Below are 27729 nucleotides of genomic sequence, written 5' to 3' on the forward strand. Positions count from 1 at the left end.
CGGACCACCGAGAACAATTTTGAAACTCGCGCGCCGCCAACTGAGTAAACTCGCCACCATCCTCCCGCTTTCCCATTGGTTCCTGATGCTAGTCACCCCATAAGATCCTGCTCTCCTATTGGTCAGCATCTACCCCTTGTGCTTTATGTATTTATTGGTAAAAGGATGCTGTAAATTGAAAAACTTATTCATGCAATACATTTAATAAAAAAAAAACATTAGGTAAAGATAGAATAAAGACTAGAAATGAATGATTATTATACTGTTTGGTAGTTTCATTAGTTTAAGAGAGAATGAAAATTTATGGCTTACTGTGTACTAGGAAAAGTGATTGCTTGGCGATCGTCGATACTCGTAAGTGCTGGATGTAAACAGAAGTTTGGAAGCTTTTTTTTTTTATTATTATAGTTAATGGTTACTTAATAATTATCTGAAATGGGTACATGCAATACATTTAATATAAAAATTGTGAATTAGATATCATAAAATATAAAATAAATCAGACTGCTATCATCGAAGCCGACAAATACATATTCTTTAGAATTCTTCTTCTGTTTTAATATTACGTTACATATGTTTCATTATAGCTGTCAGTAACTCTGATCTCCATTAGGTAAAGATGGAATAAAGAATAGAAATGAATAGTATTAAACTGTTTGGTAGTTTCATTAGTTGAAGAGTGATACTAATGAAAATTTATGGCTTACTGTGTCCTAGGAAAAGTGATTGCTTGGCGTTCGTTCGGTACTCATAAGAGCTGAATGTAAACAAACGATTGGAAGGTGTTTTTTTTTGTTTGTTTGTGTATTATAGTTAATGATTAATTAATAGTCATTTGAAATGAGTACATACTGATTATTTATACATTTTATTGGCATATTCTAAGCTTTTAGCTCTTAGGTTTAGATGTCAGAATCATAGACTAGGCTACAGTAGCAACCGCTAACATAGCCTAGGCTTATTGCTAAGGGACATATGCTAAAGACCTAATGTATGCAGTAAAAATGGGGTTGAACATTACATACAGTTGAATATTACTCAAGTATGTACAGTATTTTGCCTTTTTGGAGTCATATTTCTTCCATCGGATCGGCGTCGTAACCCTAGAACATGTGTTGTAGGCCTGGAAATATAATTTACTGCGGTGTTTTTGGAGGGCTTAGAACGAATTAGGCATTTTACATGTAAAATGCGGTTCAAGATACGAAAAACTCATGATACGAAGGGCGCCTCGGAACGGATCAATTTCTATCTCGAGGTACCACTGTATATACACATATATATATGTGTGTGTGTGTGTATGTATGATATATATTATATATATATATATATATATATATATATATATATACACACACAATATATATATTATATATATAGTATATATATATATATATATATATATATATATATATTTATATATAAATGTATATATATATATATATATATATATATATATATATATATATATATATATATATATATATATATATCTATATATAAACTGTATATATATATATATATATATATATAATATATATATATATATATATATATATATATATTTATATATAAATATATATATATATATATATATATATATATATATATATATATATATATATATATTTATATATATAAATGTGTATACTATATATATATATATATATATATATATATATATAATATATATATATATATATACACACACATAAACTACAAATATTACTTTATGTATCGAATTCACTATACCTTGGGAATAAAAAATAATATACATATACATATATACTGTATATATACACATATATATGTACACATATATACATTTACTATAATGCATTACCTCGATATTACGAGAATACAAAATATTATTGTATATATAAAATAAAATAGGCAGACCATAAATAAAAAGATATATTTGTCTTATCATAGCGAAAACAAAGTAACCATTACATTTAAAACTTTAGGCATCAGTCCATAATGTCCGTGACGTCCTTTGTAGTAACCTTAGCCCAATCAATCAATTGGTGTCCATAAAAGTAAAAAAAAGAAAAAAAGTAAATTAAATACAAAATTGATAAATGTGGCGTGCAAACCCCGTGGAGTGTTACATATTATTCCAGTATTACCCGCGTCCAATCCAAGGTATTTATAAGCAATTATAATTGCAGCTAGGGACCTAAGGATAGGACGCGGCAAAGACCCTTAAGGAATGCCTACAGTGCGCCGCTTAAAAGTGCATTAAGGACCCTACACCCCCCCCAACCCAATCCACTATAAAAGGCTGGCTCAATCAAATACGAAATCTATAATGTTCATCCGCTACGAAGCTCAGTTATGTATGTATGTATGTATGTATGTACAGACAGCACCTGTCATTAGCTATGGTCATTACGAGGGAATGCGTTTGACATATTATCGTTGGCTTGGGATGGTTGTATATACCTACTATAATACTAGTAGCGTTGAAACGAATCTACAGGTATGTATATGTATACATATACTTAAAGGTAAATCTGTATAGAAAGCTCTGGGGAGACTGTTGGATCTCTTCAACGTTGGATTGTGGAACAACGTTACAATATAATAGAATACAATAAAATTTACAAAAATATTCCCCATACAACCTGCTATAAAGCGAATATTTTGGATGAAAATTAAAAAAAAAATAGTCAACATACAACCTGCTATTAAGCGAATATTTTTGGTTCAAAAAAAAAAAAAATATTAGGCACAAAATTTGCCATTAAACTAATATTTGGAATAAAAAAAAATTTTTAATTTACCATACAAATGCCTACTAAACGACTATATCGGACACAAATAAAAAAAAAACTATAATTCTAAATACACTAAACCATTTCTTCCACCATGCCCACAACGATACGAGCAATAAGAATACAGGGTGTCTCAAAAAAATGTACTCACTCTTAGAATTATGAGAAAACCTTTATTTATGGACATAGAGCGAAATGAAATAGCATCGAATACATGAGACAAATGTTCAAATTGATGACTATTATAAATGTACTCAGTCTTTTTTTTGTGTTGCAGATATCCTGAATTACTGAAGCTATGGCAGGAAATCAACTTAGTTTCGAAGAAAGAAAGTTTGTCCTGAAATGCTATTGGAAGACCGAAAACGCCACCGAAGTGCAACGCCGGTTCACAAATCAATTTGCAAAACCGCCACCCACGCGTCGGACCATTGCGCGCATCAGAGACAAATTTGAAGCAGAAAGACAATGTCGTGATATTCCTAATGACATGTTTCGCGACGTTTGCGAATCCCTTGGTGCGCGTTATCAGCGTTGTCTGGACAATAATGGTCATCAATTTGAACATTCGCAAACATGATTCTTCAAACACATTTGTCTCATGTATTCGATGCTATTTCATTTCGCTCTATGTCCATAAATAAAGGTTTTCTCATAATTCTAAGAGTGAGTACATTTTTTTGAGACACCCTGTATACCCATTTTTTTTTATATGAGCAAATGCCCAGCCGATGCCCGGGAGATCGACACATTCGTCACTTTAAATGGTTCTTTACCAGGGCATTTATGACTCCATATGAGAGAGAGAGAGAGAGAGAGAGGAGAGAGAGAGAGAGAGAGAGAGAGAGAGACCGACCTTCTGACCTTGACCCAGAATGCCATCTGTTAATTAGGTCAGTGACAAGGTTCATATCTATCATATCAAAATAGACAAGTCTAATATTTTGTTTTTATTTTTTTATTTGGCTACGAGAGAAGGTTGTGATTATAAATACATCTATGTATGTATGTATGTGTGTGTGTGTATGAATTACTTCAATAGTTTCTTCATCTGGATTTATGCTTTTTAATAACAATATCTTGAGTGTGAGGAAATTGATTAGTATAATATATATATATATATATATATATATATATATATATATATATATATATATATATATATATATATATATATATATTAATTTCCTAGTCAAAACCATCAACTTTCTAATACCAGGAGGAAAATGCATAAATAAATTAATAAAAAAAATAAATAAAAAAAATCAAAGATAAGAGAACTCAGACCAAGTTTTTAAAACCCAGTTCTTATCTTCATCTTTAGCAAAGAGAAAACTATACTTTATATGCTCGTCACAGTTCTGTTTATAAGTCAGTAGCCATTACAGGTCAGTAGCCATTACAAGTCAGTAGCCATTACAGGTCAGTAGCTTTTACAATAGTCAGTAGCATTTATTAGTCAGTAGTCTTGACAATAGTCAGTAGCATTTACAATAGCCTGCAACATTTAAAAGTCAGTACCCTTGACAACACTCAGTAGACACAAGCAGAGGTCATGCACACAAGACTATATAGACGCTGGTCATTGCCTCAAAGCAAGCAGGGTACAGAGGGCCGAGAGGGCGATGGGGCGAGAGAGCAAGCAAGCAATCACAAGTGCGTCCACCGATTCGGTCTGCTGAGCAGGGACCAGGAACCACAAAAAGAAGAAGAAGAAGGTGAGATAAGGGACTTTTTGGTCTTACGAAACCACGTATATAGAAAAATAACACAAGCCTGTAGGCCTACATTGGCAAGGATACAAGAGAATTCCGACGTCCAAAAGGCGAGGATGAAGAACTATAGGTCTAGAGAGGACCTGGTAGAGGAAAATGGGCTCAAGTAGGACTTATTTCCTCGACTGCTAGGCGAGGACAAGGTCTCCATCCCAGGGACTGGTCGTAGGAGGGAGGGAGGGAGAAGTGGTAGCCTAAGTCGACAGCATATCACAAGCATCCTGCAAAACTGGTTTGGAGAATGAATGGGGGCAGGAGAAATCCTGGTTATGTCCGTTGACCTCTCTCTCTCTCTCTCTCTCTCTCTCTCTCTCTCTCTCTCTCTCTCTCTCTCACTTTTCTATCAAGTCTTATAAAAAGTAAAAAAACGAGGCTTAATTTCTTCGGAGCAATAGTTTTCTGTACGAGCAGCGACCCACAAAGCCGTCAGCCACTGCCCAGTGGTGGCCTGCCCTACAGCGTAGCCAGACGCACGATTTTAGCTAACTTTTAACCTTGAAAAAAGTTCAAACTACCGAAGTTAGAGGGCTGCAATTTGGTACGTTTGATGACTGGAGGGTGGATGATCAACGTGCCAATTTGCAGCCATCTAGCCTCTGAAGTTGTTAAGGTCTGAGGGCGGAAAGAAAAGTAACGGACGGACAAAGCCATCTCAGTAGTTTTTTTACAGAAAACTAAAAACTACGAACCGAGGAACAGTTCAAGAACTGTACTTACCAGAAAAACAAAAGTAATTAATACAAAAATAAGCAAGCAGTGACTCATGAATGAAAATCTTTATTCAGGAAACAGGTCCTGATCAACAAACAAGTTTGCTTGGACGCTCAAAGGTGCGGCTGTCAAAAGTGCTTGCAAGATTCCTCTCGCCCACCTCCTGTTTTGGGGGGGTTCCAGGGGGTTGGGGGGTCTTCCACGAAATCCCCCCTACCCATGAGGCTTTAATAGCTTATATTTCTCCCTCAAAATAAGGACTTGTAGGTTGTATATTTAACTTATTTCATACCTTTAGGGATTTAGGGATAAAACACGTCCCTATCTCAACCTACACCTCTCTAATGCCAAGTAAAAATGCTATTTTTTTTCTCTCTCTCTTTCATCTAGGGACAAATGCAAATCTCTCGGCCCTACCGTTTTGGGGGAATGGATACCTCTCTCTCTCTCTCTCTCTCTCTCTCTCTCTCTCTCTCTCTCTCTCTCTCTGAGTCACTTCAGTTCAAAGGCCTGACATTGTAACAAACTGGGGAGTACGACGTAACCAGAATTGAGCAAAAGTGTACTATTACACTTTCACAACACAGAACGTCTGAAGTGATGTGTAATACTTTCACAACAGAGATCGTCTTAAGTGGCATCTGGGTTATGCAGAATGACAAGCCTATAGTCACCAAAAAAAATGAAAAAATATTTAACAAAGGCCTACGTAATTCCCCAAAACACGGCACCTTGAAAAAACAAAAGTTCGACACAAGGTCCACGACCAAGAGCAAGAAGCCGCAGGCAGCGGCAGGAACGTAAGTTAAATGGCACAAAAGAAAAACCAAAATAAAAGCTCTTGGAGGCCTAAACATGGAAGTTCTGCTCTGCGAACGGCCTTGCAGAAGACCACGTCCGTCGCAAACCCATAAAAACGTCATGGTGTCAGCCGGAACACAACATTAATGTATTTTGCGAGATCCTTTTGCTAAGCTAGACCTGCGGCTGCTGCTTCCAGCGCTATCTCCTCGGGTGGGAGGGTAGGTAGGGGTGTGTCCCCCCTCTCCTCCTCCTCCTCCAGGGGCGGCTCCAGGAAGCTCAGAAGACCTCCAAGTACATTGGCAGACGAGGGATTATGGATGTGTGAATGGCACCTAGTATCTGTTTAGTTTTAACTTTAAAAGAGACAGTTCCACTTAAAAATATAATAATCTGCGCATTTGGCTAATTAACCATCTTTTATTTCTACCCCGTCGTCATTCTTGAGGTTAAAATGCCATATCCTGAACAGCCATTTTCATCGTCGAACCTCACCTATATTTATTCTGAATAAACCATCAGTTTTTATTTTTTTCAGTTCTAGATTAATAAATTTTTTTAAAACATTTATTCTGAATAATCCATCAGTTTTTTTTATTTTAGTTCTAGAGGAATAAATTGTTTTAAAAAGTCTTTTAAAGTGACCCGTGACCTTTCAAAAATAGTTGAAGGCCTAACAACCTAGTTCAGGGTTAAAGTTATTTGTGGCAAATAAGCGTCCGAATCCACATATTAACTGCCCAGCAAGTTTCGTCAAAACCAGAGATTAATAATAATAATAATAATAATAATAATAATAATAATAATAATAATAATAATAATAATAATAATAATAATAATAATAATTACGAAAGGGAAAAAATCGATAAGTATCAAGACCTGAAAATAGAAATAAGAAGGATATGGGATATGCCAGTGGAAATTGTACCCATAGTCATAGGAACACTAGGCACGATCCCAAGATCCCTGGAAAGGAATCTGGAAAAACTAGAGGCTGAAGTAGCTCCAGGACTCATGCAGAAGAGTGTGATCCTAGAAACGGGGCGTAATAAAAGTGATGGACTCCTAAGGAGGCAGGATGCAACCCAGAACCCCACACTATAAATACCACCCAGTCGAATTGGAGGACTGTGATAGACCAAAAAAATAAATAAAAAAATAATATTAATGTGTATCCAAACGGTGATTTAACTATTACCACTTGATAACAGTAACAAGAGAGATTCTATTATCTTGTTGTCATGGTTTTAATGTTCATTGTACGTCTCTTGTGAAAGTGGATTCAATAAACTGACCCTTAACCACGACAGCGACCAAGCCACGAACCCCTCATACCTATTATGGCTTCCTCGATTATGAGCTGCAATTGTTCGAGACCAGGGAACTTGGTATTCCTACACTGTTGAAGGTTCAGAGTTAATGACCATAAAAAAGTTAAGAGCTTCAACTCAGTCAGAAATAATGACAAAAATCACAAGAAATCAAATATGCTTATACTAATCTCTCTCATGACACAGAAAATAAGTTATTTGTCAGTGGTCTCTCGGTAAAATGCTTTACGAGACGTGGCCCATGAAACTTTAACCACGTCCCCGTGGTGTCCGGTCCCATATCGTCGCCAGACGTACGATTATGGCTACCTTTAACCTTGAATAAAATAACAACTAATGAGGCTAGAGGGCTGCAATTTGGTACGTTTGATGACTGAGGCTGGAATACGGAAATCAGGCCAAAAGCCAAGCGCTGGGACCTGTGAGGTCAGTATTCGCCACAGGAGTAAAACCTGGCGGTTGAAAGAGTCAAAGATGGAAGAAATACGAGCAGAGGTACGGTAAAATGAATGAAAGGAGACGCAATTGGGTGCCTACGGTACGCCGCTCGAGGTGTACTGACGGCGCTGCCACCCCTCAACGGAGGCTTAAAAAAAAAAGGGGGGGGGGGGAATAATGATAGCAAACTATATCTCAATCCGTAAGCGTCACGCCTGTAGACGTCATTGGGCTTTGACGTCTAATGGGTAGCGGCGTCTCTTTGATCCTGAAGAGGATATTGATTTCGTCACAATGGGCCGGAAGAGGTTGGCTGGAGGGATTATAAGAAGAGGTGTTATAAGTCGAGTTAAAAATAATTACTATACAAAAGTCACGTGTGACTTAACATGTCCGTGAGGTATAAAGTGTTAAGTAGTGTCAAGAAAACACTTAAAAAACAGGTCGATTTGTGAATTCCTGCCTGTGAGGTATAAGGTGTTAAGTAGTGTCAAGAAAACACTTAATAAGTCGATTTGTGAATACATGTCCGTGAAGTATAAAGTGTTGAGTAGTGTCAAGAAAATACTTTGAAACAGGTCAATTTGTGAATTGCTGACGGAACTATCTTAAAAAAAATAGCCAATTACAACAGCACTTAAAACTATCATTTCTGGAATGGGGTACTTGCGTAAAAATCAAGAAACTTGACTGGACATGAATATGTATAGCAAGAATCGATGCCAACTTATATTCCTCTCTCCTGAGGAGGCACAAGTTCGAATCCTGGTGGTTCCTGGGCGTGTCTAATCCAATTATTGGTCCAAAGTCGTTTGATAAAGAAAATCAGCCATAAACGGTTGATTTTTGCAGAGACTTCAGTCCAAGAGACTGCAGAAACAGATAAAAAGTTTGAAATTGTATTATAAGACTTCACAGGCCAAGCACTGGGGACTTATGAGGTCATTCAGGTTAGTAAAACAAAGACAAATACGTACGTATATATATATCACGTGGGCTACCAAATGCTAGAAGCCATAGAGGTTAAAATATGTCACACAGTATTCAACACCACTGCTCTGGAAGCCATTAAAGTGTTCTGGGTTGTGGAGTTCGAGTCGTTCGTCTTGAGTTCAGGCGGATATATTTCCTTTTTCTAAATATTTTCTAGGGACTTTTAATGCTTGGAAGTTGGTCCACAGTTTATAAAGGAGGAGTTTGCAGTTATAATTCTCATTAGAAAATATGTACAGGGCTTTCCTAAATGGTTTACGAGTTAGTTTTGAAGAAGTTTAGGTAGTACTAGTTTTGAGTTACAACTCTTCAGGCTAAAGCTGACATTTTTAAAAGATTTTTTTAGAGACTTAAAGCTTAGAAATACCCTAGAGTATATGAAGGAGTATTTCTCAATTACAGTTCTCATTAAAAAAAAAAATGATATACGTATATGTTGCTTGCTATCTACGAGTCACCACCTCAGAGATGCTAGTACTAAAACAAGCCGTCTCCCCCAACCTTGTCAATTTAATACAAGCCCACCTGGTTATCCTTTATACCACGGGGGTACACAGGGGCATGACGTGATACCCACAGCCACCTGACCAAATTGGTATGCAAAGGGGCAGGTCCGACATTCAAGCAGATTCTGGTTAGACCACGTATGCCAAGGATGGTTTACAATGCACGCGCGTGTGGGTCTAATTTGCATTACAGTACACTTTCTCTCTCATCTGCCGGTATTTTTTGTGAGAGAGAGAGAGAGAGAGAGAGAGAGAGAGAGAGAGAGAGAGAGAGAGAGAGAGAGAGAGAGAGAGAGTCAAATATATCAACAACGTAATCCTTCTTAAACCAAGACAAAGCCGAAAAATGAAAAGAGTTAAAAAGTCAATATGTCCTACTCACATCACCCAATACGAAGCTAAAAGGACCACCACGCCCAGTAGTACTTCGGAGATCCCAATTGGCCACTCCCACGGTGGGGTGAAGGACCAGGAGTCCTCCAGAGGTCCTTCTTCAGATTCGGCCATCTTGCGAGGAGGTGGGGAGAGGGTAGAACTATTAGGACCTGCTTAGTCTAAGATCCTTAGGCCTACTTCAAAGTCCAGTCACATAACCTTTCTATCGAAGAACCTGCGAGAAGAAAAGAATTACTTTAGGTCATCTTGCATAATATATATAATATTTTAACAGGTTCTAATAAGTAGGCCCTGTGAGATTAGGTCAATTCATAAAAATGAATTGAGAAATAGGCCTATTGCACATTACCCTTCGCACCATTTTGACCTATTTTCTTTTAGGCCCGAGGTACATACATCGGTTTTCCGTCCATTTTAAAGCATAGAACTATATTCTTGTTTCAAATTCGTAGCCTAGGCCTATAATAATAATGTCACTTTAATTTTGGTAACGTAGGCCTACAACAACTATGTCTACCTGGAAAAGTCTCTTATGTATAAGTTAAGGTTTTGTTTCCCATTTGGTATTGGATACAGGAAGCGGTGATAACTCTGGGTTTTCCTTCTGGATATCCTTTCTCTACTTCCGTTTAAGCCTAAAAAATAATTCAAGAATATCTTTTTGTTCCTATAGACCTAAGCTCGATTCTCTGTAGGCGACAGAGCGACAGGCACTGCTATTTTAATCAACGGTTCCTTCTAAAACAATGCCAGTTTCTTATCGCAGGATTTAACTGATATTAAGCTTCGTATCTCCTAAACGAATTGGTAAAAATAAATTTACTACGAGTCACCTAATCTTAAAAGGTATGTGTAAAGTGACCATCTACAACAATAATTAGAGGTTATTTATGTAAATGAATAACATTTGAAAAGTCTGCCCGAGACTATCACAGATGAGGTGCATAATCTTAAAAGGTATACTAGACCTATGGGTTGTATTCTGCAGTAATGTGATGTGACTAGGCATAATTTTTCACGAATAGTCCTTTTGAAAGGATAACAAAAACTTAGGTGGCAATGCAACGTAGCTATCTACAACAATATTTGAAAGCCTTTGATATAAATAAATATCTTAAGCACAAAACAGTTGGTGGTAAAACGCTTGCAAACCAACGCAATTGAACGACCATTTCAAGGCCAACCTGCTGGCGGCATTACTTGTATGACGTACTATTAACAGCCCCTCTCTCTCTCTCTCTCTCTCTCTCTCTCTCTCTCTCTCTCTCTCTCTCTCTCTCTCATTGCTTGCATACCAAACACGCTCCCACCAGCTCCTTAAAGCTACCTTACACTCATATGACTGACCGCGTGCAGTGGTTAGATTGGCAATTGCTTTATCAATTTTGCAGAAATTTCTGGTATTTTCTGGTATTATGTAGTATATCGAGGCTTCAATCGGGTAATTAATGCATTCTACAGCATACGGACATCGTAAATCATCTAAAAATTAATGCATTCTACAGCATACTGACATCGTAAATCATCTAAAATCAGACTGATAATCATACGTGAACTCGAAAACACAAAATACGTCTTTAGGCCTAAGACCAGAGCAATTGACCAACCCTGTTTAAGGTTATTAAATATTTGGTGTTTAAACAACTGTCCGTTCATATATCTCGAATAATCACCCGTGATAATTTAACATCAATGTAATGAAAAATTATTTAGGGCTTTTTGCAAGTCGTATAATACCATACGAACTTCAAATTATAAGTAATCTCTTCCTGAAACAAAAGCGAAGTTCATGGCTGCAGTACTAGATTGCACTGTAGAATGGTTAAGCATATATACCCATTATTACTCCACAAAACTTCATACCAAACATGTGTGAATTAGGCCTATCTGTTTATGCAATTTAACATACATAAAAGTATACATACCATCTTTACCATTTAGCCAGACCACAAACAAAATATAGTCTCAATAGGTCTATAGGTCTACCCGGAAGGGTTGATATTTAATATTCTCTCTTTAACAAGCAAATACGTAAACATTTTAGTGAGCTTCAATGAATAACCCAGAGCATCATTACGTACATTTTTTGAGTTAAACAGGAAAATATATATATATATATATATATATATATATATATATATATATATATATATATATATATATATATATAAAAAAGTATTTTTATACCGTATTGCGTCATCCAATAACAAGCCACCATGTTTTGCAAAGTGCTCGAGTCAATGTTTTTCCATTTTTTTTATCCAAGAAAGCAAACGGCCGTTCTCACCAGAATAAAACAATGTTTGTCAATGTATTTAAATGTAATTTTTATAATTATATTCCTGAGTAACACTGGGTCTATGAAATAGACAAGAAAATTCCAATTATAGATGGTCACTTAGCAACACTCACCACTACGTATATTACCTTCGAGAAAACACTCTTATTGAATTTTAATTCAAAATTAAATACGTTCAACATCAAAACACATCATCTTAGAGCCAGTTTCAGGCGACTGATACATCCTGTTACCAATATACAGCAAATAAACTTAGTTTACATGCACAACAACAAAAACAAATTAAATAAATAAACTTCGAATCATACCTTCGCCAAACGGACAGGAACAGCAAACCGGGAGAACTCTCGTACGCAAACTAACTGAAGTGTCGTACCTAAGGACTCGAATTTACCCATTACTACCCTCTCTAGGAGTTCCTACGTTCCTCTAAGGAATCCCCACGGTATCCCACTAGGATCCCCAACCCATCCTCCTGCTTGGTGCAAGTCAGTACTAATAGATTCGTGCTTGAGTGGAATTGCTAATTCTGTTTTTAATACCTGAGAAGCTGCGTTGTGTTTTTAGAAGTTTGTAGACCGAGATACGACACAACGTTTGCTTAAAACCTTACCACCAATTATAGGTAGGTTATAGGCTGATCCAGGCATCGATTTTGGGCGTTTATTAAAGTATGGTCAGCCATGAACCAAAGGCTAGACCATTAACTTACCGGACTATATAACTATCATTAACAGAGCGTAATACAGGGTGTCCATAAAGTCCCAGTACCATTACAAGCCATAAATACCTGTAGTGGTACTGGGACTTTATGGACACCCTGTACAGAAGCTACTTTACTAGAGTAGCCCTTAGCACTTTCATACGTATATTCTTGGATAGCAATGCAATCACATGCATCCATAGGCCTATAACAATGCCACAAATCAAAACACCAATCAACCATAGACTCACACCTTGATGGGAACGTCGATATCGAAGAGCTTAGTACTATATCCTTACGCACACAAGAACTAGTCCTACTATATACCGTCAAACACTAACAGATTTCGACTTGACTGAGTTGACTCCTTCAGCCGCAAGACGAAAATGAAGGATGAAAATAAACAGGGAAAAATGGTTCCAGTTTCGTTTACGACAATCTTCCAGTGGTATACAACCTCATTCTTCACTTATAACTAGTACTACGTTCGTTAGCGATGATTTTTTAACTGCACTGGCTCTTGGTATTGGGCGCGAATTGAGTATATTATTCTCAGATCATTAAAATTAACTTATTCTAATTACCGTTAATTTTTATCTCTAATCTTTGGCGTTTGTAAAAGCAAAATGAATCACAATTCGAGTCAATATAAGCAACCTTTGTCTCTTCACAACAGTAGACTGTTATAGACATGTGCAATATTATTCACAATAACACAATTCACAAAAATTAAATTACAAACCGTCTAAAAATGATTTCCAATCAAAATGATTTAAAATAAACATTAGCAGTGTATTTATTCTTCCTATAAAAAGCTAACCATGTTCACTTTCGGTAACTTTATAATATATATAACCAATAAATAATATTAAGCATCAAATTCCCTAAACTACGAGATATTTATGCCCAGGGAGAGTTATAATTGATAGGAGAAACTACCCAGGTCAGGATGCAGACACGTCCTTTGGTTTGGATACAAACCAATATTATCAGGTACGAATCCTGGATGGGTAGATGAACCTGTCAAATATAATCCCCTTTGGTTGTAAGTTACAAATATAATCCCCTTTGGTTGTTTGTTATTTTAAAGGATTAAACAATACGTGATTTAATATTTTTATATATATATATATATATATATATATATCTTATATATATATATATATATATATATATATATATATATTATATATATACCTATATATATATCATATATATATATATATATATATATATATATATATATATATATATATATATATATATATATATATATATATATATATATATATATATAATCAGTAAGAAAACAAGGCCAAAACCCGGACCAGCATTTTGTACAACTTTATTGGGACATGTTTCGAGTAGCACTATCACTCGTTATCAACCTACAAAATTAAAATGAATGACATTATAATTCTTGCAATCAAATTCACAATGATAAAATGACATCTATAAAAATTATAAGAGTACGTTAAAAGATAGCTAATACTTAAAAAAAATTTAAAAATGGCTAAATGAAACAATTGAGTAGATAAAATAAAATAAAGCAGAATGCAAATTTAAGCCACAAAAACGGACGGTACAAAAGAACAGTAAATATACTAAGTCGATATACAACCCAGCAGGATGCAGACTAAAAACACAAAAGTGAGGTCACAGCTACATTTCTAGAAAAGGAAGGCTTTATCTTAACAGAATTTAAAACTTCTAAAATGTCGAGGTCTGTAGCAAACTGGGCAGAGGTTAAAATAGAAAAATCATCGATATGTAAAGGGTGACCAGATTCCTCGCTGTGTTCCCTAATAGCACTATAACTAGGTCTTGAAAGGTAATTGCCTGTACGAAATGACCTACCAAGGTGTTCAAACCATCTCATCCAAGCTGATCTGGTAGTTTTTCCAACGTAAGTGCCATCACAACCACTTTACTGCCATTTATAGATCAGAATGGACCGAAGGCTTGTTGGTATAGGGTCTTTATTTTAAAAGAAATTTCCTAATTTATTTTGTAAAGTAAAATATATTTTGATATCTAGCTGAGGGTAACCAATGGACAAAATAGAAATTAATTGCTTTTTTAGGTCGTAACTATGAGTTCCCGTAAAAGTTAAAGGTAGATAAATAACAGGTTTCTTTATGTTAGCAGTAGTTTCAGGTTGTTTGTTTACATATAATTTTGAAAGTTGTTTACCAATATATGTATTCACGTAATTCAACGGATAGCCATTGTTTTTTTAAGAGTGACCTTAGAAATTCCAATTCTTACTGTAAATTCAAATACCTAGAACAAATACTATATGCTCTGGTAACTAGCGTAAATATTAAATTCATCTTATATTTCAAAGGTGTAGCTGATTGAAATTTAGACACAAGACCTGTGAAAGTATGCTTTCTAAAGACTGAAGTGTGAAATTTATTATTAAAGATTTTTTACTTGAATATCTAGAAAAGCGAGTGCATGATTATCTTCGACTTCAGATGTAAATTCTATATTAATATGCCTACTATTAAGGTACTCTAAAAAACGAGGAATCTGGTCACGAATCTTAAAAATTAAGAATGTATCATCAACGTGCCTCCTGTACAATAAGGGCTTAAAATCTAAAGGGCAATCGTCTAACCATTTCTTCTCCATAAAACACATAAAAGCATTAGCCAGAGATGGTGCTATACTGGATCCCATACTTACACCATCAATTTGCTTATATAACAAACTGTTAAACAAAAAATAACATTCTTTGGTAGCTAGGACTAAAAGTTCCTTTAACTGAGACTTGCTGAACACGTTGACAGTAAAATTATTATTTTTAAAACAGTTCATTTAGACAGATGTCAATCGTCTCATCCAGTGGAATTTGAGTGAAAAGAGACTTCAGATCAAAGGATGCCATAACACAATTATCAAAATTACAGTTTCTTAGGCAGTTGATAAAATGAAAGGAGTCATTTAAGGTATACTCATTTGTAGTTAACGGCTCAAGGATGGGAACAAGAAACTTTGCGGTATTATTATAGTTGGCAGTTCCAATAGCTGATAAAATAGGTCTCAAGGGTGATCTTCCTTGTGGACCTTGGGGAGCCCGTACAGACGTCCTGGTCTAGACCCGGAAGCTTGAAGGCCATGAAAAACCTCTTTAGAGAAACAGCCAGATTTATAATGAAAAACCTCTTTAGAGAAACAGCCAGATTTATAATGAAAAACCTCTTTAGAGAAACAGCCAGATTTATATAGTTTGTCTAATGTTCTATTGACTTTATCTTCGAAATGCACAATACATTCGAAAGGGTCTTTCTTAATTACGTGGAACTTAGTTTGATCATTAAGGCTGTCCATCATTTTATCAACATACTCTGTTTTATTCAGCAAGACTACACCATTGCCCTTATCGGGTTTTGTAACCACAATGGATGTGTCTTTAGCTAGACTTTGTAAGATATTAAACTCGTCAGTACTAAGTAAATACTTGGTCTCTGGTTTATAATTGTAAAAGGACGAAAACACAAGGTGTTTAAGTGTTGATCTGAAATCATCATAAGAGTAGCCTTTGGGGTTGTTGGTATAAAAATTATGTGTTTGTAAAGCCTTAAACAAACGTTCCCAATTCAAGAAGTGTGAGTCAAAAGGTAACCTTTTCGACGTAAAAGCAAAATTAAGACCGCGTGATAAAACCATTTTATTTTTTTATCAGTCAATACGCGAGAGGAATAATTAAAAATGACATTATCAGGAGTCATGGACGAGTCGAAATAACCTAAATTTTTCAGTTTTAAGGAATGAACACGAGATACTTTTTCAATGCCATTGGTATTGGCTCTATTGATACAATTAGATAAATGAATGAAATCTAGATGAGAAACTGAATTTTTCGATACATTAGTCACTTGGTTTAGTTTAAATGCAGTATGATGCAAAAGTCGCCGCTTACCGCGAATTACTTCTTCCAGCAGTTTCTACTGGTAATCCCGATAATTTCTATTTCGTCCATTGGTTACCCTCAGCTAGATATCAAAATATATTTTACTTTACAAAATAAATTAGGAAATTTCTTTAAAATTAAAGACCCTATACCAACAAGCCTTCGGTCCAATCTGATCTATAAATGGCAGTAAAGTGGTTGTGATGCCACTTACGTTGGAAAAACTACCAGATCAGCTTGGATGAGATGGTTTGAACACCTTGATAGATCATTTCGTACAGGCAATTACCTTTCAAGACCTAGTTATAGTGCTATTAGGGAACACAGGAAGGAATCTGTTACCCCTTTACATATCGATGATTTTTCTATTTTAACCTCTGCCCAGTTTGCTACAGACCTCGACATTTTAAAAGTTTTAAATTCTGTTAAGATAAAGCCTTCCTTTTCTAGAAATGTAGCTGTGACCTCACTTTTGCGTTTTTAGTCTGCATCCTGCTGGTTTTTATATCGTCTTAGTATATTTACTGTTCTTTTGTACCGTCCGTTTTTGTGACTTAAATTTGCATTCTGCTTTATTTTATTTTATCTACTCAATTGTTTCATTTAGCCATTTTTAATTTTTTTTAAGTATTAGCTATCTTTTAACGTACTCTTATAATTTTTATAGATGTCATTTTATCATTGTGAATTTGATTGCAAGAATTATAATGTCATTCATTTTTAATTTTTTGTAGGTTGATAACGAGTGATAGTGCTACTCGAAACATGTCCAAATAAGGTTGTACAAAATGATGGTCCGGGTTTTGGCCTTGGTGTCCTTACTGATATGTAGTAGACGGCGCTTCCCTGCTGGTGTTTCAATTGCTGTATCAAATATCTATATAATATATATATATATATATATATATATATATATATATATATATATATATGTGTGTGTGTGTGGTGTGTGTGTGTGTGTGTGTGTGTGTGTGTGTGTTTAAGCCCTTCGGTCCAAATGCATTGGTGGTGATGTTAAATACATAGACATACTTGTTACTCAAAAACACCTGAATTTTTTATATATTCACGGATATTAAGCCACAAATATTATATAACATCGAATTCACCATATGTAACACCGTTTTGTAATTGTAGCAACGTATAACTGACACATGTCTTAACTAGACTACCATATTTTATTGTCCTACTATTAATTGTAAAATGTTTTTAACTGGCTACCTATTACTGTATTATAACGAGTACTATTTATGTTATAATCTTTGAGTTATATAGAAAACATTTTTTCTCTCTGGGTGAAAAAAACAATAGATATTTTAGTTTCAAAAATGAATTGGGAACTTAAAACTTGACAACTCTTTCCAAATCGGTACGACGTCGCGCTGGCGTATACATTATCATGACCTTTGCGCTATATAGAAGACATCTTCTTTCTCTGGGTGGAAAAAACAATTAGTATTTAAGTATTAGAAATGAAATCGAGGGTCTTAAACGGTATTAAAAGCGACAACTTTTTTTTTAAAACCAGTATGACGTCTAGCAGCTAGCTCTCGTACATCTGGCAGCTGCAGCCACGGTTTGTTTGTAAACATTCAAGAAACATGGCCGGATCCCCGGACGACCCGACTCAAATGCCTTCCGGGGACGACGACAGGACCGACGTCTTGGAGCTGAACGCCGGCCCCGGGCGCAGGATGTTCACGGAGGAGGACAGGAGCATCCTCGGGCTGTCGGCCACCCCCGGGAGGAGGGTGTTCACGGAGGAGGAGCGGCAGTTGCTCCTCCACCTCCTGAAGGACTACCCCCTGCTGGAAAGCAAGAGCTCGGACACACCCACCCTCCAGAAGAAGTGGCGGTTCTGGGTCGAGCTGACGAACCGGTTCAACGCCGCCCACATGAACACCAAGAGGACGCCAGAGCAGCTGCGGAAGTGCTGGAAGAACATGAAGAGTAAGGCGAAGAGGAGTCACCACCAGGATGGTGGGGGGCATGGGTACGTATATTATATAGGGTATGACCTCTCGAGGGGGCTCTAGGTCGTCTTATTTTTCGTTCCAGATAGGTCCACACCAGCCCTCTTGCCTTCCTCCCTTCCTTTCGATCATCAGTGTTATTTTGGGGGATCCTAGGCGGGTCTTCAACCCGCCCCCTAGCCTGATCAGGGCACAGCACCCTAAGGTAGGTTAGGAGGTCGTAGGGTATAGCCTCTTGAGGGGTTCTAGTTAGTCCTTTTTTTTTTGGTTCAGGGTAGGTCCACACCAGCCCTCTGATGTCCTTCCAATGCAGAGTAGAGTAGAGATCTTCAGTGTTACCTATTTGCAGGGTTCCATGGGGTCTTCACCCACACCCCCATGCCAGGTCAGGGCACAGACTCGTGAGTCTTTTGGTTCTTCAGGGAGGTCCACACCAGCCCTCTGATGTCCTTCCAATGCAGAGGAGGGAGACAGGGATCTTCAGTGTTATTTGGAGGTCCAAGGGGGGTCTTCAACCCCCCCAAAACCAGGTCAGGGCACAGCACCCTGAGTAAGGTTAGGAGGGTAGGTCTGGTTAGGTCAGGACATGGCATTCTTAGTAAGGTAAAAATTTAACATTCCACCATAATTTCAAAAAGTGTTATTATTTATGGCCATAGTAGTTTTAATGAATCCAATGATTTTGATATTGCTTTGACGGTCTCATCATTCTCAGTCCTTTTCCAGTGATCAACTTATGGGCGATAGTTATGGATGACAGCGTAGTCCCTTTCTTTGATGTCGTCTGTGCTTCTCATCACTTTACAATTGCTGACGTAATTTCTCCATTTTTATAAGTTATTTACTTTTAGTCACGAACACCATAGTATTTAGAATCTTTAATCCTTGACTCTGGTATAATTGCAGCACTGCTTCTCCCCAAGGTTGAATAAAAGTATGTAATTTTGGCTATAAGGCCTGGCTCTTGGGCCAAGTGGGACATTCAGTCACTCCCTTATGATGGTCCTCCATTTATCCATCCGTCATAACCAGGAACCCGCCAGGTTAGGTCTCCTTTAACTACTAGTATTCCCTCTGATGCTGAATCCCAGCCATAGGTAACTCAAATGCCTGACATTGTTTCTGTGACCCATTTTAATCAAGCCTAGGCTAGCCGTTGCTGCAGCAGTGACCAGCAGACCTTCACTTGAATGACTGAAATACTGTAAAGTGTTTTCCAAGTGAGCTAATTAGATAAACTATAACTTCACAGGGGACATAAAAGTGCTTGTAGCTATGGTAAATGGCTAAATGTATGGGACTGTGCACATTTCTTGCACAAAAATATACAGAAAATAGTAATAGCCAAAATATCCTCAGTATGTCTTGAATATTTTCATGTGTTTCTCATTTTCTTTTCCTTACCAAATGATGTAGTATGATGTCACTGGAAGTTTTGTATCTTTTCTATACCATTTTTCTTGTTAGGTTATATTCCTTTCATGTTTAAGAATTTGTAAATTAACCATATCTGATCAGTGGCATATCTCGTCACAAAGTAGCTATTTTACATTTAATAACTATTAATGTTTTACAATAGCTATTGCAATTCTGACAGATATTTGATATCTTTTCTTAAGAAATGCCTGATTAATCCATTGCAAATCCAAGTCAAGTGGGGACTATGAACAGCCCTCTGTGCGAGAGGACCCGATGAACTTGGTTACAAAGGTTGTATTATTGTATTTCCTACCTTTTCACATTTTCATTCTCCCTTCACCCAAAACCACCATTTTCACTGTTTATTTGTTATGTTTTGTGAAATTATTATTGTTATTAATTTAACAAGACTACTGAGACATATGTACTCATAGTGCTTGCCCAAATCATATGAAACAAAAATTGCAGCAATGTAAGAAAAATATATATATTTTGTGTTGTTCCAGAGAACAACAGAATTCTTCCATCACCTACATCAGAAATAATGCTTCACCCACATTGATGAATGTAGATGTGGATCCAACGCTTGTTGACCAATCTCCTGAGCCAGTACAAGATGCATGGGAAGGTGACCATACCACAAAAAATGGAAATGGTACGTTAACCACGGAATAATTTTGTTCTTGTTTAATAAATGCAACTGAGAACTGTAAGAATGGTAAATTTCTTGGGTTCTCATTTGTAAAACTGATCACTCTAAGCTTTTTGTTATTAGATATTTATTAAAAAGTTTGTATCTTTAAGGAATATGCTGTGATATGTCTTACCATATATGCCAAGCCCAGTCGATATAGAATATATGATGTTACATGATTATCACCTTGATAATAAAGATAAAGATTGCAATACACCCCCTGAACACCTGAATAAGCCCTGGTCACTTACCAGCCCGAACCATCATTTATTAAAAATTTACCAAATCTTTGGTTAAAATAAACGATCAGTGTTGCCAATCTCCTGGCAAACACCCTCGTTACCAGCCCACCGCTGATAGCCCTGCCTCACGGGCCGGTCACACCTGCCCTCTCACGTCAATCACTTATCGTTCGCGGTGGAGTACAGATGTATCCACAGCGAACTCCTTTTTGGTCTTGCCCGGCCTTCATTTGCACCTTTGATTTGATTGATTTTGGTGACGAATTACGCATCCCTTTGGATTACTGTTGGATTGCTCTTAATACCTTGTCATCAGACATTGATTCTGCAAAGGAAGAAACAACACAAGCTACGACAATGGCTACTGCATTCTCGGCCACGACATCACAGAAAACGACGAGCGGAAGTTCAACAACGTATCGTCTTTGCCAACAATGCAAGAAAAGGATGAGTACCCTATGACACGATAGTCATTCCTTATGCGTAAATTGTAGGCCTGTTCAATATAATGTAAAGACCAGATGTTTGGAATGTCAGGAGTGGTCTTTGGACCAGATGTTAGGGTATCTCAAACGTAGGAAAGGTCTTGTATTAAGAAGTAAGTGTAGGCAGGAAGAGACTAACGTAGATCAAGATAAAGACTTAGAGACAGTGCTCTTAAGAGACTTGAGAGTAGGCTGACATCGAGTATGACATCTCTGTTACCGATTTTATGTCAAGATTAAGTGAGGATAGATCGAGCAATAGGGATACTGAAATTACTAATCGTTCTTTTCCAGCTCCCCTGCCTGTTCCAGAACCAGCCCTAACCGGTGCTGGGGGTTATGGGGATCCGCAAGCCCACAGGGCAGGATCCGCCGTCCCCCCTGGTGCGGAGCAGGCAGTGTTGGCAGCAGATTCCCCTTCCCTCGATGTGTAAGTTCTCAGGATGATAAAAACTTAGGTCAGATATAGACGAGTAGGGATAATAGGCTACATAGTGTTTAGTTTAGAAAGAGAAGTGCAGGCTTCTTCGGGTCGGTTTTTCTATTAAAAGTAGTAGTTTATAGAGGCACAGTGTCCCTAGAGCATCTTTAGGTTTTTAGGCTTTTTCCTGCTTCGAGTTCCTTGCATCAGAAGCTTTTAGGGCCATAGGTGGTTGGTCTTTCAGATATGCTCCTTCGTCTTTAAGGTTACTTTCCTCTACTTATACGATACGATAATTGTTAATATCAACTAATTCTCCGTTCAATGCATATTGACTTACGATATTCAGTATGGAGAGAAATCGAATAAAATTAACTACAGTTAGCCTAGTGTTCACGATGATATATCGTATGCATATTCAGTAGCCTAGCCTAAAGTATTCGCAGTACAACATATCGATAGTTATTTTTATATTGGCTAACGCTGTAGGCTCAAGGCATTCTGACTTCTGATAATTCAGTACAGGTGTAATTGAAAACGAACGAGAATCCGATCGGAGGATAATTAATATGAATGTAATCGAACAGAATGAAGATCGGATTCTGTCTGACTAAAGCATTATAATTGTATTATATGTATCATCATATTAGCGTAGTATAAACACTTAACTCGGCAGTCATTCACGCTGGAATCAGCGGATGACGAATACGGGTTTGCGTCGCCGTATCCATCTCATTCTCTCCTGATTGCCTAAAATGACTAACGTAACAACACTCTCACTTATGCCAAGTTTGTACAAACGTCTTGAAGGAGACGTGTGTTCAACTATGTTGACATTTAACATAGTCAATGAGGTATCTATCTTGGGGCATATAATCAGATGGCAGATATAAGGAATTCGTATGTATGAAGTCTTCATACGTTTAACCGACTATTGCCGTCAGTAATTACATTGCGCTTATGTCAATTTACAGTTACTAATTATTACCAGTCGTATTATCAAATTACAATGACAACTGAAACTAGGCCTAATAAAGTTAATTTAATTACCTTTAAATATTATTTTATTACTTTTCAATTAAATTACAATTACACTAGCTTGTCGTCAAACAGCACTATTGTAAGGAGGTGTGGCTTAGACAGACAAGGATGCCGGCTAGTCTTTTTGTTTTTTGTTTTTTTCCTTGGCTCCAGATTCAACCATATCACTTGGTCTCGGCTAATGTTTTTGTCCCTAGTTAGCATATTAATGAATATCTGGATTCTTAACTTATGGAACGAAGTCATACTGTTCGTCTTACGATGTAATTTAAGTCCAAAATTTGACTGATACGTCTCATTGGAAGCTAGTTTTTCCATCGGGTTAGATGGCGTTAAATTTAGGATTCCGTTCGTTTTTCACTCGTTTTCATAGGTATTACGAACCTTACACTTTATATACTTTATTAATCCTTTGTCTGTGTAAAAAAAAAAAAAAAAAAAAACAGTAATGAGCTCTTTCATGCTATTAGTTTCTTTTACCACGGCTGCGTTTAAATTCATACAAAAGCTCGGTTGCTGATGCACGTAATTTTGCCTTATTAGCTTCAGCTGCATTTATAACATGAATACAGTAATTGACACGCGGATGAATACAATAACGGATGTTTGCTATCGGATTCGATTACTGTCATACGCTGATCAATACAATAAAGTGTTGTTGTTATAGGAGTCGATCGCATTAACAAGAAGTTCTCGTTCGGTTGTTCATAGCTGTACGGAGTTATACGAGTATATTATCGTTAAGATAATACCCTTTTAACTTAGAAGAGGGTGCAAGTTACGGAGGTGGAGATGTTAGACGATTGTAATTTATCTCTCTCTCTCTCTCTCTCTCTCTCTCTCTCTCTCTCTCTCTCTCTGATTTCATTTTCTCTCTCTTCATCCTAGACGATTGTATTTCTCTCTCTCTCTCTCTCTCTCTCTCTCTCTCTCTCTCTCTCTCTCTCTCTCTCTCTCTCTCTCACTCACTTCTTGATTTCATATTCTCCATCTTATTTTCCACGCTCTCCTAACACTAGACTCATTGTGCAACAGAGGTTTTTTTTTTTCTTCCTGTTACACCTTTTCAAACTTTTCTGTCAATTTCCCTTCAGCGCTGACTGACCTCATAGGTCCCAATACTCGGCCTTTGGCCTAAATTCTATTTTTAAACCCAACAATCTTGCTGTCTGAGTTAGTATTAGAGTAGGGAGCAAATATTAGGAATATGTATAAGGTATTCATGATATGTTATATCACGAGAGGATTTTAAGTATTAGGACAGATAGGAAAGAACATGTCTGGGTCTATCTGAGGGTATTCTTCCAAGTGCCAACCAGGCAGAGTACAGACAGGCAGGTACAACACTACAAGAGAGGACATCATACGATCGACGACACCGTCGCAGACGCACCGATGGACATGGTTGTCTCCTCCGTACATGAGAGGCCTAAGGCCACATGGGAGGTCTTCAGTTTCCCTCCATACATGAGAGGCCGAGAGCCCACATGGTAGGTCTTCAGTTTTTCCTCTACTCAGGTGAGGCACATAGCCAGCTGAGAGGAAACAGGTTTGTATCCCTCCCGCACTCAATGAGTTTTGACCTTAGGGTAGAGGTGCAGGGAGTTTTTCCCTCCACATATGGGAGGCCTAGAACGCCACACATGGGAGATTAGTTTGGACGAGTGACAAATGGACTTGAGACTGACCCGCGTACTCAATTATATTGACTGACAATGGTACAGTGGAGGGCCGAGTAGATTTGATTATTCACCACCTCCAAATTAATGTTTGTTAATCGGGCTTATTCAGGTGTTCAGGGGTGTATTGCAATATGAAGTTTTTATTGTAAAACTAATATTGTAATACCTACCTGAACACCTGAATGATTCCCACCCTCCTCCCCTCTCATACAGAGTTATTGAGTTATGATTGACGTGATAGGGCAGGTGTGACCGGCCCGTGAGGCAGGGCTATCAGCGGTGGGCTGGTAACTAGGTAACGAGGGTGTTTGCCAGGAGATTGGCAACAATGATCATTTATTTTAACCAAAGATTTGGTAAATTTTTAATAAATGATGGTTCGGGCTGGTAAGTGACCAGGGCTTATTCAGGTGTTCAGGTAGGTATTACAATATTAGTTTTACAATAAAAACTTCATTTTTCTTTAGGATTCCTACTCCAAAAGATGTTTTTGTAAAGAGTGCACTTCAGTTAAATTCTGACTCACATAATATATACATACATCTATACTAGTCACTTTTTACCAGATATGTATGTTATTGTAATAGCCACAATGCCCTCTTAACTTTCGAATTCTTCACACATTTTGGATATGCATATCACTACAAAGTCTTGGATGCAAGTGCAAGAATATGAAGCAATTATGATGTCCGGTAGCAGAAAACGAGGTCATGTAATAGTAAGCAAACCCTCTTTATGACATCCATTCAGTGTTCTGTACGAAATATCCTTTAACTTTTTAAGTAAAAATTATTTTAAAGATAAAAGGCCAGAGTTGAAAAATATTGACAGAAATTTCACTTACCTTGAAAGCAGCTCCAAGAACTTTCTTTTCTAAATTGGAATTGTTAGATGCAACTTCATAACAGCTTTGTTTGTCCTTTGTGACACTTATCCAGCCTTTTGTAGGATAAGCTTGTCTTATCTAGCAAGATAAGTTATCTTTTGTCATTGTTTGTTGATCATTCTTGTGGTATTCATGTGCAACTTCATTTTCCTGGAGGTTTGGCAGTATGCAGGACTCTGCATTTGAATAAGTATGTCAGCAATTTAATTCTAAAATTAATTTTTAAATTTCCATGGTGCAGACTTGGAACAGATGATGCATTCGCAAATGAACTGTTTATAATTTTGTTTTTCTCTTGTTGCCTTACATCTTGCATGTACGTATTCTTTACCCTGCAGATAAGGAGTATTCCATGAAAATCCAGACGATTAAGCCTGAAATAGCAACATCACCATCATCCTCCAGTCAGCCACCTTCTAAGACTCAAAATCGTCCAGCCTCTTTTCGTGTACCTCCAGAGAATGACGTCCCCGCGGACTTGGAAACCGCTCCTTCGAGTGATTCTATGTGGCCTCTCTCTCTCAGACCTTATCAAAAACGTAAATTAGATTCGATTCTCGAACAGGACCAAAAGTTGATAAGTAGCCAGCTTACTTTATCTAAAATAGAGGAAGAAAAGAACCTATTACAGTTGAAAATTTTAAATGAACAGTTAAAAAATGTACAAAAGGAAGCCAATTTATTAGATAAAAAAATCATGTTGACCGACCGAAAAATTCAGTATTGGGACAGAATGTTGAAAAAAGGTGGTGAAAATCATGTTTTTCCTAATATGTAAATAGTGTAAGGGAGAATTTTTGTAATGTTATCTAACAGTGTTTGTATACTACTCTCGTATGAGAGGAATTCTGATTTTTTGGGATTGAAGAAAGTTGGAAGTTCTGTACGTAACTTTTGATATTTAAAAATTTGTCTTTCATAACATTTATATAATAAGGGTATTGTGTACAGTGCTTTTTCCCTTTTATTGTTTTTTTCCTTTTGAGATGAGATCTGTTTTAAGATAACTGTGTTTTGAGTTTGCTAAAATGCAGGATGTTACTCCTGACTTTTCAGATTTTTGTTAAACAAGGGTTTCAAGTCCCTGACATCATCCTAACAAGGTCATGTTAGGCATCTATGACGCGTTGTTTTCTTGAAGAGTTTGAATAAGTAACTTCTAATTTATGTACCTATTCGTCAAATGTCACCTTCATTGTCATTCATCTTTCATTCCGTGCATGCAGGTAAAAAATTCATCTTCAGTGTTACCCTTCATTTTCATTATGTTTATTGTACAGTACCTGTACCTTATGAAATCATAATGTCCAGAAAGTTTCTGTGGCTAGTATCTAGCCGGGTTTCCTAGTCATGAGTTGCAGTTAATAAATTTTGTATACTGTGCAAGCCATCTTTTTATTCTAATCACTACATGGACCACAGAATATGAAATCAAAGTTTTTCATGTTGTGTGGATAATTTTTCTTTAAAACAAAGCTTATTTTTAATATCTATATATTACAGTTAAGGATCATAAGATTAGGTTTACATTGAGCATTTCTTATGATAGACTGTAAGACTTACCTACTGCCTTTCATATTCTACAAAGTAAGAGACTACCTTCCGAGTCCTACAATGAAGATTTTGAATAGGAATACCACTTTTACATGGGCCTTTTATGAAACTACCATTGTACCCAAAATTACTCGGGCTACAATGAACTATAAGCACGTTATTTGATTTTCAGCTTTCATTTCTTTGAATGTGAGTAACCCAATTCATAACTTGACGTTCGTAACCCGCGGTGAATGCGAGATAAGCCAGGATCTCGTTACAGTAATCCGCAATGCTATAAAATGTATAGATTTGGAAGCATGTAACGGTGACAGCGAAAGATCCCACCAATTTACATTTGTACAATTTAGATTGCTGAATAATGTCATAGCGTAGTAATCTCAAAAAAACTAAATCCAATAATTATAATCATTGTTTGTTGTGTCTTCTGGATACCCATATGAAAACATTAGGTCTTGTAACAGTTGACAAATTACTACATAGATTCAAACAGACTGATCTCCTTCTCCAAAACTTTTAGTATAAGATTAAAATTGAAACAGACCAAAGAAGATCAGCAAAAAAATTAATTAAAGCTAAATTTAAGTGAACCACATTAAAAAAGTTGGTACAAAAAGCAAGTTTTTCATGATACGACATACCTTTTATTGAGTAAGACTAGTAAAAATATAATACATCGATGA

The 27729-nt window shown here is 36.7% G+C and overlaps 2 protein-coding genes across 4 annotated transcripts in view; one reads left to right on the plus strand and one right to left on the minus strand.

Annotated features, from left to right (window-relative positions):
- Positions 1–25836, minus strand: part of LOC135217757 (thromboxane-A synthase-like) — a 114504-nt gene extending 88668 nt beyond the window's left edge. Inside the window, exons 1-2 of one of the 3 annotated variants that reach the window (XM_064253768.1) lie at positions 25451–25836; positions 9715–9942 (exon numbers count right to left, since the gene is read on the minus strand). In XM_064253768.1, coding sequence (XP_064109838.1) covers positions 9715–9839 — 125 coding nt within the window. In that variant the 5' untranslated portion in view covers positions 9840–9942; positions 25451–25836. Of the gene's footprint in view, positions 1–9714; positions 9943–12335; positions 12467–12983; positions 13109–25450 lie in introns of those variants that run through there. The other 2 variants (XM_064253769.1, XM_064253770.1) reach the window with 2 other exon arrangements.
- On the plus strand, positions 18205–26878 carry LOC135217758 (myb/SANT-like DNA-binding domain-containing protein 3). Its single transcript, XM_064253773.1, has 3 exons — positions 18205–18642; positions 20548–20696; positions 25831–26878. Exons 1-3 carry the CDS (start codon positions 18251–18253, stop codon positions 26268–26270), a joined length of 981 nt encoding a protein of 326 aa, XP_064109843.1. The 5' UTR covers positions 18205–18250; the 3' UTR covers positions 26271–26878.
- Positions 26879–27729: the final 851 nt, after the last annotated feature.

The sequence above is a fragment of the Macrobrachium nipponense genome, chromosome 7 (assembly GCF_015104395.2).
Source record: "Macrobrachium nipponense isolate FS-2020 chromosome 7, ASM1510439v2, whole genome shotgun sequence".
Classification (NCBI taxonomy): Eukaryota; Metazoa; Arthropoda; class Malacostraca; order Decapoda; family Palaemonidae; genus Macrobrachium; species Macrobrachium nipponense.

Excerpts from the sequence above, each read along its gene's own strand:
- LOC135217758 (XM_064253773.1), top strand. The coding sequence starts at position 18,251 with ATGGCCGGATCCCCGGACGACCCGACTCAAATGCCTTCCGGGGACGAC. Across the intron at positions 18,643-20,547 it reads CAGGATGGTGGGGGGCATGG|AGAACAACAGAATTCTTCCA; the intron begins GTACGTATATTA and ends GTGTTGTTCCAG. Across the intron at positions 20,697-25,830 it reads TACCACAAAAAATGGAAATG|ATAAGGAGTATTCCATGAAA; the intron begins GTACGTTAACCA and ends TTTACCCTGCAG.